A 12,742-nucleotide genomic window follows, 5' to 3' on the forward strand; every position below is an offset into this window, starting at 1 on the left:
CATCACTTTGAAGGATGATTATCCCAGCAGTTTCTCTGTGTTTTTTAATGAGCTGACACAGTTAAAGCTTAGTTTGACAGAGTTATGTCTCAATAAGCCTTACACCAGCAGAAATGTGTATAGTCAGCATTTCTTTGTCTCACTGTGGTGACTTTTTGATGGCCAACAGATGGCCGTCCTGCTGCTTTCTGTTCCCTGATGCACACATATATCCAGTCATGCATGCATAACCCAGCACTACAGTTTAGCATATTACATGGCCGACCAAATATTTAGGACCTGACATTCACAGTGTGCTCCAAAAATATTCAAACCCCTTCCATTTTTATCATTTTGTTATGTTACAGCCTTATGCTAAAATTGTGACAAAGCGGAAACTGGATCTTTGAAAAACTGAAATATCACATTGACCCTTTACTCAGGACTTAGTTGAAGAACCTTTGGCAGTCAGTACAGCCTCAAGTCTTCTTTGGTATGATGCACAAAGCTGTGCACATCTGGATTTGGGGAATTTATGCCATTTTTCTGAGCAGATTCTCTCAGGCTCTGTCAGCTTGGATGGGTGGACAGCCAGTCAGAACTCTGACTAGGTCACTCAGGGACATTTCACAGACTGATCTGTAAGTCACCCCTGCTTTGTCTTGGCTGTGTGTTTAGGGTCATTGTCCTTTTGGAAGGTGAACCTTCAGCTCTGTCTGAGGTCCTGAGTGCTCTGGACCAGGTTTTCATTACGGATGTCTCCGTACTGTGCTCTGTTTAGCTTTCCCTTGACCAGTCTCCCTGTCCTGCCACTGAAAAACAACACAAACCCAGAGCCTGATGCTACCACCCCCATGCTTGATTGTTGGGATGGTACTCAGCAGGTGAAGAGTGGTGCCTGGTTTCCTCCAGATATTAAGCTTAGAATTGGGGCCAAACAGTTCAATCTTTCATCAGATGAAAGAATCGACACAATCCTATCTCTGAGCTCTGCAGGCAGTTCCTTCACCTCATGGCTTGGTTTTTGCTATGAGATGCATTGTCAGCAGTGAGACCTCATAGAGACAGGTGTGTGTCTTTCCAAGTCATGTCCAATCAGTTGAATTTACCACAGGTGGACTCTAATCAAGGTGTAGAAACATATCAAAGATGATCAAGAGAAATGGATGGCACCTGAGCTGTGTCATAACAAATGTCAACATGACATTTCAGTTATTCCTTTTTAAGTACACTTGAAAAAAATTTTAAAATAATATTTTCACTTTATCATTATGATGTGTTGAGTGTAGACTGATGAGATAAAATGAATTTAAACGATTTTAGCAAAAGGCTCTATCATACCAAACTGTGAAAAAAGGAAGGGGTCTGAACACTTTCTGAATGGTCTGTATATAAGGTCTATAAACTTGGCAGATTGTCCCCCTTCTCTCTGAGTTGGCCGTTCCAGGCAGTTCTGCCATTACAATGCACACTGTAGCAGTGAGATCAGTGGAAGGAGAGAAGTGGGTGGTATGGCATGCAGAGACCAAAAGCTCTATTGTTGCATCTTTTCAATCAGGAGATTGTTCCCTCTCCTACCCCACATCAAGTCCACACCTAAACTCAGATGCTTTTGGACCTGATGGGTGGAGAAACTTTTGAATTCTTGCCTGTCCTTCGGTGGTGCTGTGGTTAACCTTGATTTGCCATGACGAACCTTTTACATCACATTCACCTATATCCTGAGTTCTCACTCTTAAAATATGTCAGGAGAGCAAACATTTAAGTCTGTTTAAATTGTTAAGCACTCTACAAATAGAATAGTATTAGGAGTATACCAACACAGGAGACTGTGTCCACAGCATCCCTGTGGCATTGCATTGTAAAGCTGTTGAACTGGTTGGCCCTGCTATGGAGAACAGAGACATAAAAGTACAGGATCTTTTCCAAAGAGTGGTTTCACCCACGTTGAGTGTTTGAATAGGGAAACATTCATATGAGCCAGTCTGTACACATTGGATCAAAAGATGAGATGAGTCATAGTGAAACTCGTCTTGTTGAAAACCCCATTGGATAAAACCCAGGTCCTGCCACCATTTTTTGAATGCCATGGCAAGGATAATTGTGTTAATTAATCATGGTTAAGGATTTTACTGATCAAAAATGTATTAGGTGATAATGAACAAAAAGGCAAGTAGTTATTTATGTAAAGTAAAATGTATTATTGAAATACCTAATTTCCTTGGGCTGTGGTGCGGAAAACTTTGTTTTGAAAATTTGCATCCCTATATATATGGTAACAGGGGACTCAGAATCTTAAAGGGTCACATAAATTGTTACTGTCTCAGGGCACTGACATTCAAAACTATGTATAGCCAAGCTTGGTTTTACATGAGATCATCTCATGCTGTCATTGAATATACTGTAGCAATCAAGTAATGCAAGGAAATAAAATCCAAACACAGCTTGTAGGAAAGATTTTTCTTTTGGTTTCACTATTATACCACTAAGAATGAGACCATTTCATTCCTCTTCATCATCAATAGTACCCTGATAAACCAGTACAACCTGTCTCAGTTGAAACCTGCCAATTCTAATGTAAAAAGTATTGTTACCAGTGTAATTTTTTCCACACTTTCCCTTTGCATTTTAGTCAGTTAGAGGAAACCTAGAATTTTCAAGCTCCCTCCTCTGTAACCTTCCTCCTGCTCTCCTCGTCAATGACCTAGTTTGGAGTTTATAGCTTTGCTCTCAGAAATGAAAACCAGGAGGAATTTTCCTCTCCATATGCTGTTCACTATAGCTCATTCTCTACAACCTCTTCACCTCATATTATGTAAAAAGATACCAGCAAGGTTTTGTGTGTCAGTACCAGTATTTTCAGAAGCAAGTTGTGTGTCTGCAACAACATGTCTCATGTATGAATACGATATCATCTGTCTTTGATATGTCAATGATAGCAAGGAGTGAATCACTAATCTGTAGGCCTAATAGTCTCAAATGTTTTTTGTGACCCCCAATTGATCACCAGACAACATCCTGATCTTTGCATGCAACCAAATGCGACCCAGTGAGGCCAATTCATTATTGGCGTGCACATGGTGGGAAAACAACAAAAGTGCAAATATGAGACTGGGCTAACGTGTGTAATGACGTTCCTAACTGTTCAGGACCCAGGATTGTCCGGGGTGGTGGGTGGGAACTGGTAATGATTTTTGCCACCAAACATTGGCTCAATGATGTCACACTTCTGCCATTGGCCCCCATTCAAAGCCATGTTTTGTTTGTATCTGATGTCAAGGGTGGTGTGTAGTCATTATACAATTTGTCCTTTAAGAGAAAACACTGGTGAGCACTTTAAGAGAAAGATTGTGGCAACACTCCTGATACGGTAGCCTGTTGTCTGTGGGCCCCTTTTATCAGTGTAACTACATGTGTGAGACACTGTAGGATACTGATATGATAGAAGGAAAGTTTTACTGTCTTAGGCTGCATTTGCCGACAACTGCTGGATATCTTTGTGTACTATACAGTTTGTGAATGCTGCTGCTTTATGATTGAAACCAAATGTGTAAGTCATCCTGACTCATATGTTACAAGAGAAACAACAGCCATAGTTATACATAATATGAATGAACCCATGAATAGAACATCTCAACTGTGTCTTATACAGCACTTCTTGTGAATTGCCTCTGAGCGCTTAGAAAATGCAGTCATATCAACTGCTGCTTCTCAGGCCCTTGTGAACTTTGTGTGTTTACACTTCATCTCTTAACTGTCCTCATCAAGTATCAAAATCTTAAAAGTGTCCACGACCAAAATGTTCCCATTTTCCCAGCCACCAGAAGAGCCGTCTTATAAAAATAGCAGAGGTTGACCTTTGGGCGTCTGCCGTCTCTATTTCACAACCATTTTCATAAGCTCCAGAGATGTGACACTGCTACTGAGGAAGTTGGAAGTGTTCTCCTGTCAGTGTGTTGCTCCCAGGAGACCTATAGGCCAAGGATTTTCATCTTACCCCTCGCAGATTGACCCTTTTCTCACTTTCAGGATTGACTACATAAGCAGATGGTATTATCTAAATGTAACACACCCAAGAAGTGGAACTTAAGTTTTTTTTAAAGCCTTATATTGTTTGGGAGAAAACTCCTGTCAAAAAACAAAACTTAATGCATTTTTTCCTTGGCTGTTTTTCCGAGCTTGTGAAAGCTGTATAAGACTTGACATGTCAGAACACTTTATTTCCTGTATCCACTGTTTCAATTTAAAAGCCACCTGCAGAGTTGTGTAATTGCAACTTTATGACATCGCAGCAGTGGCAATAAATTTACAGCAGCAGACTCTCGCTGCAAAAACCGCTGTTTCCAGCTGTGTGTGTCACATGACTTTTTTGGTCAAATAGTGCTCAAGTGATCACGCCTGTGATAAAAGTTAAGATAGTTTAATTAACTGAAGAACTGTGAGATTGCAGACCCCTGCTGGCTCATTCAAATCAGCAGTGAGGTGATACCCTGATGTTAGGGCTTCAACTAACAATTATTTTCCTAAGTCATCAATTAACTGGTTGGTCTATTGAATCCAAGGCAGCTAACAGTCCCAAACCCATGACATAAAACAGATAAAAGCAAAAGATCCACAGATTTGAGAAGCTGGAATTAGAGAATGTTTGATATTTCTCATAAAAAATGTTTTAAACAATTAATTGATCATAAAAATAGCTGAAGGTTAATTTACTTTCACTTGACTAATCAGTTGATCGACTTTTCCGCTCTGCTTGATTTGTCATCTACTTCTTTTGCTGAATTAAAGGTTAAGTTGTGATTGCTGTTGAGGTATGACACTCAAACCTAAAAAAAGTTATATTAAAAAAAACTTTGTATGTAGAGAGCTCCTTTTCCTGTATTTGTTTGGACTGTGCTTGCAGCTATATTTAAGTTTGTTTTTTAATGCCAGATAATGGCTGGGCTGCCTGCCAGTACTCTTGTTTTCTTGCCCTGTAGTAGGTTATACACGTATATGAGCACCATGCAGCCCTTTGTGGTCCTGAAGTGTATTACGCATCCCTCGGAACTACTGGATTTCCTTAATCTCCCTTCTGATTCCATACTCATGCCCTGTCCACACTGCCTGTTGTTCCAGGGAAAATGTTTTCTGCATGTGCAGGAAGGGTTTAAGGAACCATGTATTGTTTTTATGTTTTCTCTCATGCGCCCCTGGAAAGCACATATACTCTCGAGCCAAATTCCAGAAACCATTACTCATGGCTTGGCCAGTTGAGGTGTGTCCAAGCACAGCTGATCTCCATAGAGACTGGAAGATGATGTTCTCCCAGTGTTTCTTACACACACACTGCTTTTTGAACTCGTCTGGAAACTGGGATATTTTTTGTTTTGCTATATATTTTTTTTATTGTCTCATTGTGCTGAAGTGTTCCAGGAAAGAGTTGAAACAAGGGGCAGATGAATATTTACTGTGGTGGAGCTTGGTTACCATGGCTGTGGGTTGATGTGTCATCAGTGCCTGTTCCTGATCCCAAAGACTGACTAAATAAAAGGGCAGTATCGTTTATAAACATGAGTGTTTGTCGTCAAACTGCTGCTTTGGCTGCCCACTGAGAAATTACATGGAAATCTGGTTTAAATGTCAAGTGGAAGTGTATAGAGCATCACAGGTGTCAGGTATACAGCTCATTGGGTATTTTGAGTCATGCCTGCAGAACACTTTATAACGTGACAGGTGACTGAATAAAGTTCATGAATGTATTCATGATCCTGTTAGAGGTGCGTTGACACATCCTGGAATAACTAGCTTCAAGGTTTGTGAATTAAAACAATGTCTGGTTAGCAGCGACTGAACTTTTAAATTAGGTATCTAAACATAGCACCTTTTGATGACTCAATCTTACGATTCATCTAAAAAGTAGATCATCGTAAGATTGTCCACTATGTAATATCATCAGATCTTCGACCTCAGACCCACAATTCATTCACAGTTTAACTTTGGTAATCAATGTTTTGTTCTTATAATGGTCATAATTTTCAGTGTTATTGCTAAGAGTAGGAGCAAGTCAGATGATCAGATGTGACCAGATTGGGTCTCTGTTTACCAGCAGCCCAGCAGCATGCCCTTACAATCCCTTTTTCAAGAATAACCTGCTATCATGATCTTCCCATTTCCTGTTTTTAATACTAAAAGGGTGTTTTCTGTGCACAAGGGCCAGATAAAAATTGTGCTATGTTTAGTTCATTTTTTTTCATGAAGCAGAACAGGGCTCAAGGTGGAGGTTTTTTTTCCTCTTAGATGTTTATTACGACTGAAGTGAAGCCTGTGTTTTGAACATTATGTAAGCCTATTGTGAGTGACGAGTAGTGGTGTTTTTGACAGTACGTGCCATTTGTGGTTGAGTTTTTGTTGACGTATGGTTGTTTTTAATGGGTGAAACTAATGTTTACAGCCAGTGCCGTTGTGCTGACAGCAGTGCAAAACCTGCACCCAGTGTTCCAGAGCATCAGGGCTGAAAAACAGAGCACAGAAATCAGTCAGGGGACAGTAGGCAGCTGAGTGGTTCACTAGCCCTGGCAGCAGCATGCCAGGAGCAGCTGAACCCCACTCCCTATTCGGACACAACACAATGACTGCTGTTGCTCAGCATGCTAAATGTCCTAAACCTACTCTTGTGTTTGTTTCTTTGTGTGGAAATGTTGTAAACAAGGCGGTTTTGTTTGAACGAGTCATAACGATGAAACATTTATATCAACCGTGACATGCAAATGGACAGGGCGTATTACACAGGGCTCTAGTGAAGGACATCTAACTTCAGCTTTGTGTTCCTATGTGCTGAATGTTAAACCCCATCATATTTCACACTGATCTCCTGTTCTTATGGTTTTCAGAGGACCTCAAGGACATGAATTGTCCTGTGCTCTACAGAACACAGCGCCTTTATCAGCAAGGCTCAGCTGACACCAACTCAGCCAACTCCGAAAGTCTTGTGAGAAGCACTGCTCTCTCAGTTGATCTTGCACAATCTGTCCCCACTCGTGCACATGTTCAAATCTCAGCCGGTACTCTTTCTGTCAGGCACACTGTATATTTACAGTCTGTGTCCCCGTTGAAGAAGTGCAAGATTTGCAGCTGATAGGTTTTCAATGCGGCATTCCCTACAGTACATCTTGTCTAATGAAGACAAGATGTACTGTCTAATGAAGACAAGATGTACTGATATGTATCTCTTTATGTCTGTTTTAGCTTCCTTGGTCCTTTTTTTAAAATAATCTCTGTCCTTCACTTATTTGCTTATTCAATGGCAGATAAATGCATTTGTACATATGCAGGAGACTCATGTTACTCCAGAGGAAATATCCTGTTGGTTTATGCAACAAGGACACATGACATAAGAGTCTCAGACTAGCTCAGTGTTATGACAAACTTTATCATCAACATAACTCCATGTTTAGACTTGCCTGTTATGCAGCCACGCCAGTCAGATCCAAGATAGGAGAATTGTGGCGATAAAGGAAAGGAAGCAATGGTTGCTGCTTCTGCACATTGTGCCAGCCACAGCCCAGTTGCATAACCACTGGCTGGCTTCTGCACAAATGCTGAGTTTGCCTACGTTTTGCATTTTATGAGAACACATAATTTGGAGACGCAGTGTTGCCACTGGGCACAGAGCCTGTTATTGTGTGTTGAGCCCTTTGTTGTAAAGGAATTAAAAAGTGCGTCTGCTGTGGCTTAACTCAAGTGAGGAGTTTGGGATGTAGCTTTTGTTTGGCCTCACTTGTTTGCTGCACAGAGTGATTCCCTTGGTACTTGCATTCCTAGCTTTTTTTTCTAATGAATTTTACATAAGCTGGCAGTACCAGACCCATTGTAGCTGTGTGGTATTTTTTTAACAAAGCTGAATTTATCCTGAGCCTTTCAATCATATTTATTTCTAAATAGAAGTTTTTCCAAATACTGAAAATCTCAGAGCTCAACGCAAGAATACCATATTTAGGATGCAGTTTAAAAAAACTTCAGTTCCTTCAGAGAAACTTTTAAAAATTGAAAGTGATGATTTTAATAAGACATGAGCAGCCATATGATGTTACTCACTTAGTTTAGTTTTGTTAGTTTTGTTTTCAGCCAAGTATTTTCTCTGAAGGAACTTTTTGCCACTTGCTATATCTAAAATCCATTAAATTACTGTCATTAATACACTTGAGAAAATGTACAGTAGGGTTTTAGTTCTGAAGCCGAGACCTCGATGCAAATGTCTATGTCCCCATGTTGCAATACTGGAAGACGGAACCTTTTCCTTTATTCACTGGAAGGAAACTTGAAAACCTAGAAGATTTCTTCCCAGAAAACCACTGTGTTGACTGATAATTATGTTCCTCTTTCCTCTCTCAGGCCTATGAGCGTAGATTCCCCACCTGTCACCTCATCCCCATGTTTGTGGCGAGTGACGTGGTGAATGAGGAAACCAGCGAAGACAAATCTACCCACAGGATTGAGCGCCGCTGTGCCCTGGATGTGGATGCCCCACGCCTGCTCAAAAGGGTACAATCTTCAGTGAATGCGTCATGGTTATTGTGATTTTTACCAGCTTCTCCTCACTGCTTGAGAGGATTAAATAATTTTTTCATTTGTTCAACTTTTTTTTATACATATATACGCATATAAACAATATAATAATTTGGGTTGTGTTAATTTTCCAGTCGCAACCGTACATTTAAATATTGTGTCTCATGTCAGCGTGGTTTATTGTAACATGGGTTTTGTGGTTTGCAGATTGCGGGTGTGGACTATGTCTACTTCATCCAGAAAAACACAATGAACCGAAAGGAGAGGACGCTGCACATTGAGTCCCATAATGAGACCTTCTCCAACAGGGTCATCATCCATGAGACTTGCTGCTATTCGGTCAGTTGCAAATATATCGCTTGTTTGTTACTAAAAAGCAGCTTATAACACATGAGTTTTTATATTTTTTAGCACAGGTTGCTGCAGAGCAAGAATCAAACCTTGATTCTGGTTCTTTATTTGATGTGCTTAACCCACTTACCTACATAGACAAATGAGCAAACACACAGTGAAGCTGTTGTTCAGCTGCTGAATGTAAAGCTGTTGCCAGCACACCCTTGTTAATTTTGTACTTCCTCTAATCTCTTCCCTGCTTCCTCACAGAAAAAGCCATGTTTAGAGCAGCACTGAGCATATTGCTCGCTCTCGCAGCCTATACCTCTTTGAATTATTCAGTCCTCTACATTCTGGCTGAATGCTCTCAAATACTGATCTGAAACCAGCATGTTATCTGTTTTTCTACCAGCTCCACTTCTGTGCACTGCATCCAGATCTACCCATTCATGAATGGATGTGCTCTGAGTTAATGAGGTCAAGCACATTGTATTAGCCTCCAACCAGCTAGGGTGCTAATTTTAGGTCCAGGACACACACAGAGGTTCTTATTGTGTGCTAACAGTAACAGGGACGGACAGCTCTGTTAGACTGAGCTAATGGACCTGGCTAAAGCTGAAATATTTTGGTAGCCAAGGGCAATGAAACTACCAGCACACTGCCTTCAAAATGAATTTCACTTAGACTATTTGCTATGCATAGAATATACAAAAACAACAGTGTCAGTGTTTCTGTGGTGTTTTTTTTCCTTTCAAGCCCCACCCCTGCAGAGCTGTCACAGCAGTGCTAGATTCAGCCAAATGATAGGTGGAAAATAATTGTGCTTCATGGTGTAGGATGCTGATGATGTTCTTCAGCTTTTTCTGAAAGTGACTGTTCTGTGTTTGAGATTTGCCTCACACAACCTTTACATCACACAACAGAGGCATGTGTGCTCCTGTATGTTTGCATGCTGTTATTTTTAACTGCAAACTGATGTGTAAAGGACTGGCTAATATTATATGGACAGACTGACACATACACACTCCCACACTACACAGTGTGAAAATTGCTCTCTCTGCGTCATCATCTAATGAAGCTGGGTGTGTGGTTACCATACTAACATGCTCATCTTGTTTTTGTGTGTGTATACAGTATAAAATACAGTAAGTGCTTGTATGTGTTGCTACAGGTTCACCCAGAGAATGAAGACTGGACGTGCTTTGAGCAGACCGCCAGCCTGGACATCAAGTCATTCTTTGGCTTTGAGAGCACGGTGGAGAAGATTGCTATGAAGCAGTATGCCAGCAGTATCAACAAGGTGTGTGTGTGTGTGTGTGTGTGTGTGTGTGTGTGTGTGTGTGTGTGTGTGTGAGTTACATCTAATAATGTACCTATTTCCTTTTGTACTCAGACACAAGTTAACAACAGCTTATTATTCACACAATGCAGCAAAATGGGTGTTGCATAGATTATGCAAAACTCACATCAATGTATTATGTGAAGTTTAGTGTTAAAAGGTTTCTGGAGCATGAGTCAGTCAGTCCAGCTCATGCTGTAACTGCAGAAATAAGCTTGCATAATCAGTTAGAGTGGACAGGGGTCTTTTATGTCAGACCCAGTGAGTCACCTGCCTTCATTAGGATGGTTGGGGCCCATGTTGAATGCATCCCTTTAATTTTCTGATTCCATCACCTGACTCTTGGTTTGAATTAAAAAAGAGTATCATTAGCACTGTTGATCTCTATTCCAAATTCACAGCCTCTTCTGATTTTCTCACCATGATTCTCACACTGATTTTCTTCGCTAATATTCCTCACAGGGAAAAGAAATCATCGAGTACTACCTGAGGGAGCTAGAAGATGAGGGGATCACCCATGTGCCCCGCTGGACTCCCTCATCCCTTTCCCTGCCTCCCCCCAGGCCAACCAGCCTCTCCACCAGCCCACCTGACCTCCCCAAACTTGAGGTCACACCCGCCGTTTCTATTCCGCTACCGGCCAATGCCAAGGACAGCATCCCTCAGGACGCCAAGCAGGACAGCAGTGTGCTTCAGGCAGACAGCCTAACTGAGATTCTGGCTGGTACACCTGAAGGTCTGTTCCTACAGATGATTGAAGTTTTTCAATCCAGATGCCAGCACTTGTTTTACACTTACTTTATGTAACTGTGACAACAAAAGTAGAGAATGATCCATAAAAGGTGACTGTTTGTAAAGAAATGGGCAAAGAAATGACATAAAAGATATTATTGGATTTTCAACAAGGATATGTGCAACATTATTTGACAGTGGTGTCAATTTACCTTGTTTGCCTGAATTATTTTAATTTGAGGTGTCATGTTTTTGCCTTGCAGACAAGCTGGATGCAGACTATATCAAACGTTACCTAGGCGACCTGACCCCCCTGCAGGAGAGCTGTCTGATCAGACTTCGCAAATGGCTGCAGGAGACGCACAAGGGAAAGGTGATGCACTATTTTCTACCTCCAGATTTTAGTAACATCTACAGTGGTATACAACACAAAGAGTTGGGTTGTTTCAGATTGTTTTAGTCTGATAGCTACCAGCTACTTTTTACAAACTGACAGTGACGTTGGCGTTGTTGTGAAAGTTATGAAAGGTTTTGTTCTTTTGCTGTATTTGCATTTATTTGATGTTCTCCCCTCACGGCCCAGATCCCTAAGGACGAGCACATTCTGCGTTTCTTGCGGGCCAGGGACTTCAACATGGACAAGGCCCGGGAGATCCTGTGTCAGTCACTGACCTGGAGGAAGCAGCACCAGGTGGACTACCTGCTGGAGACCTGGACTTCACCGCAGGTTCTTCAGGACTACTACACTGGGGGCTGGCACCACCATGACAGAGGTAGGTTTGCATCTGCAGCCACATTTATAGACAGTTGACCAAGATAACATGTGTACTTATGATTTATGTAGGCCATCTTGGAGCTGGCTATGCTTGTGCTGTTAACTAGAGGAAGATCTCAGTGCTCCAGTTCCTTACATTCTCAAGTTACACACGCAAGTTACTCTTGGCAACCCACAGCCTTCAGCCATGGACATGAATTAAACATGAGACCAATTTGCCAGCACTACTTGGTTACCCAAATAGCTTACACATACTCACAGTCATATTCTTCATTTGGATGAATGCTGTGGGTTTCTTATTTACAACAGAGGGTGGCTGTTGACAGAATAAATCAAATTTAAGTGGCTTTTTTGTTCCCACATCACTGAACAGTTGATCTTCTCATTTCATTCTTTCCACAAGTATTTGTACGGGACCAACAGGACAAAACATGAAAGCATTTCTCAGTGTACACAGTCACTTATTGTTTTACACAACACAAGAACACACGGACAAACAATTCAGTGCAGACCCTTCCATGCAGGCTTGCAAATGGTAAACAGTGTGATGGATCATGTAAATGTTTGTTTTATTTCTCTAGATGGTCGTCCTTTGTACATCCTGAGGCTGGGCCAGATGGACACGAAAGGACTGGTCCGCGCTCTTGGAGAGGAGTCTCTGCTTAGACATGTGAGTAACACAAGCTGCAACACAGTTCCAGTTTGCATCTATCAATGTGGGCCAACACATTTGTAGGTCAGGCAGTTGGTGGTTGGATTACAGGTTCTGAATTAATGGGCACTGGCATGTCCTCACAAGTGTATTAACACCAGGATGTATACAGTAAAAGCCTGTATAAATAGTCTGCTTATTTATAATTCTGCACTCACAGTAAGTCACTGTAAGGTTGTGTTAAAGTGCCAGAGCAGGAAATGTAAAAAAAAAAAAAAAACACTGCTGAGTTCATATTGTGTCATTTTAGGTTCTTTCGATCAATGAGGAGGGTCTGAGACGCTGTGAAGAAAACACCAAGGTGTTTGGTCGACCCATCAGGTAA

General features: G+C 41.3%; 1 protein-coding gene across 2 annotated transcripts in view; it reads left to right on the forward strand.

Annotated features, from left to right (window-relative positions):
* LOC139636191 (SEC14-like protein 1) overlaps window positions 1-12,742 on the forward strand; it is a 30,130-nt gene that overhangs the window by 8,774 nt on the left and 8,614 nt on the right. For both annotated transcript variants that reach the window (XM_071504018.1, XM_071504019.1), the window contains exons 3-10: window positions 8,353-8,502; window positions 8,734-8,865; window positions 10,031-10,159; window positions 10,661-10,934; window positions 11,194-11,303; window positions 11,514-11,703; window positions 12,287-12,375; window positions 12,668-12,738. In XM_071504018.1, coding sequence (XP_071360119.1) covers window positions 8,353-8,502; window positions 8,734-8,865; window positions 10,031-10,159; window positions 10,661-10,934; window positions 11,194-11,303; window positions 11,514-11,703; window positions 12,287-12,375; window positions 12,668-12,738 — 1,145 coding nt within the window. The remainder of the gene's footprint in view (window positions 1-8,352; window positions 8,503-8,733; window positions 8,866-10,030; window positions 10,160-10,660; window positions 10,935-11,193; window positions 11,304-11,513; window positions 11,704-12,286; window positions 12,376-12,667; window positions 12,739-12,742) is intronic.

This window comes from Trachinotus anak, unplaced genomic scaffold (assembly GCF_046630095.1).
Source record: "Trachinotus anak isolate AG129_WGS33_773 ecotype Australia unplaced genomic scaffold, CSIRO_AGI_Tana_v1 ptg000019l, whole genome shotgun sequence".
In the NCBI taxonomy this organism is placed as follows: domain Eukaryota; kingdom Metazoa; phylum Chordata; class Actinopteri; order Carangiformes; family Carangidae; genus Trachinotus; species Trachinotus anak.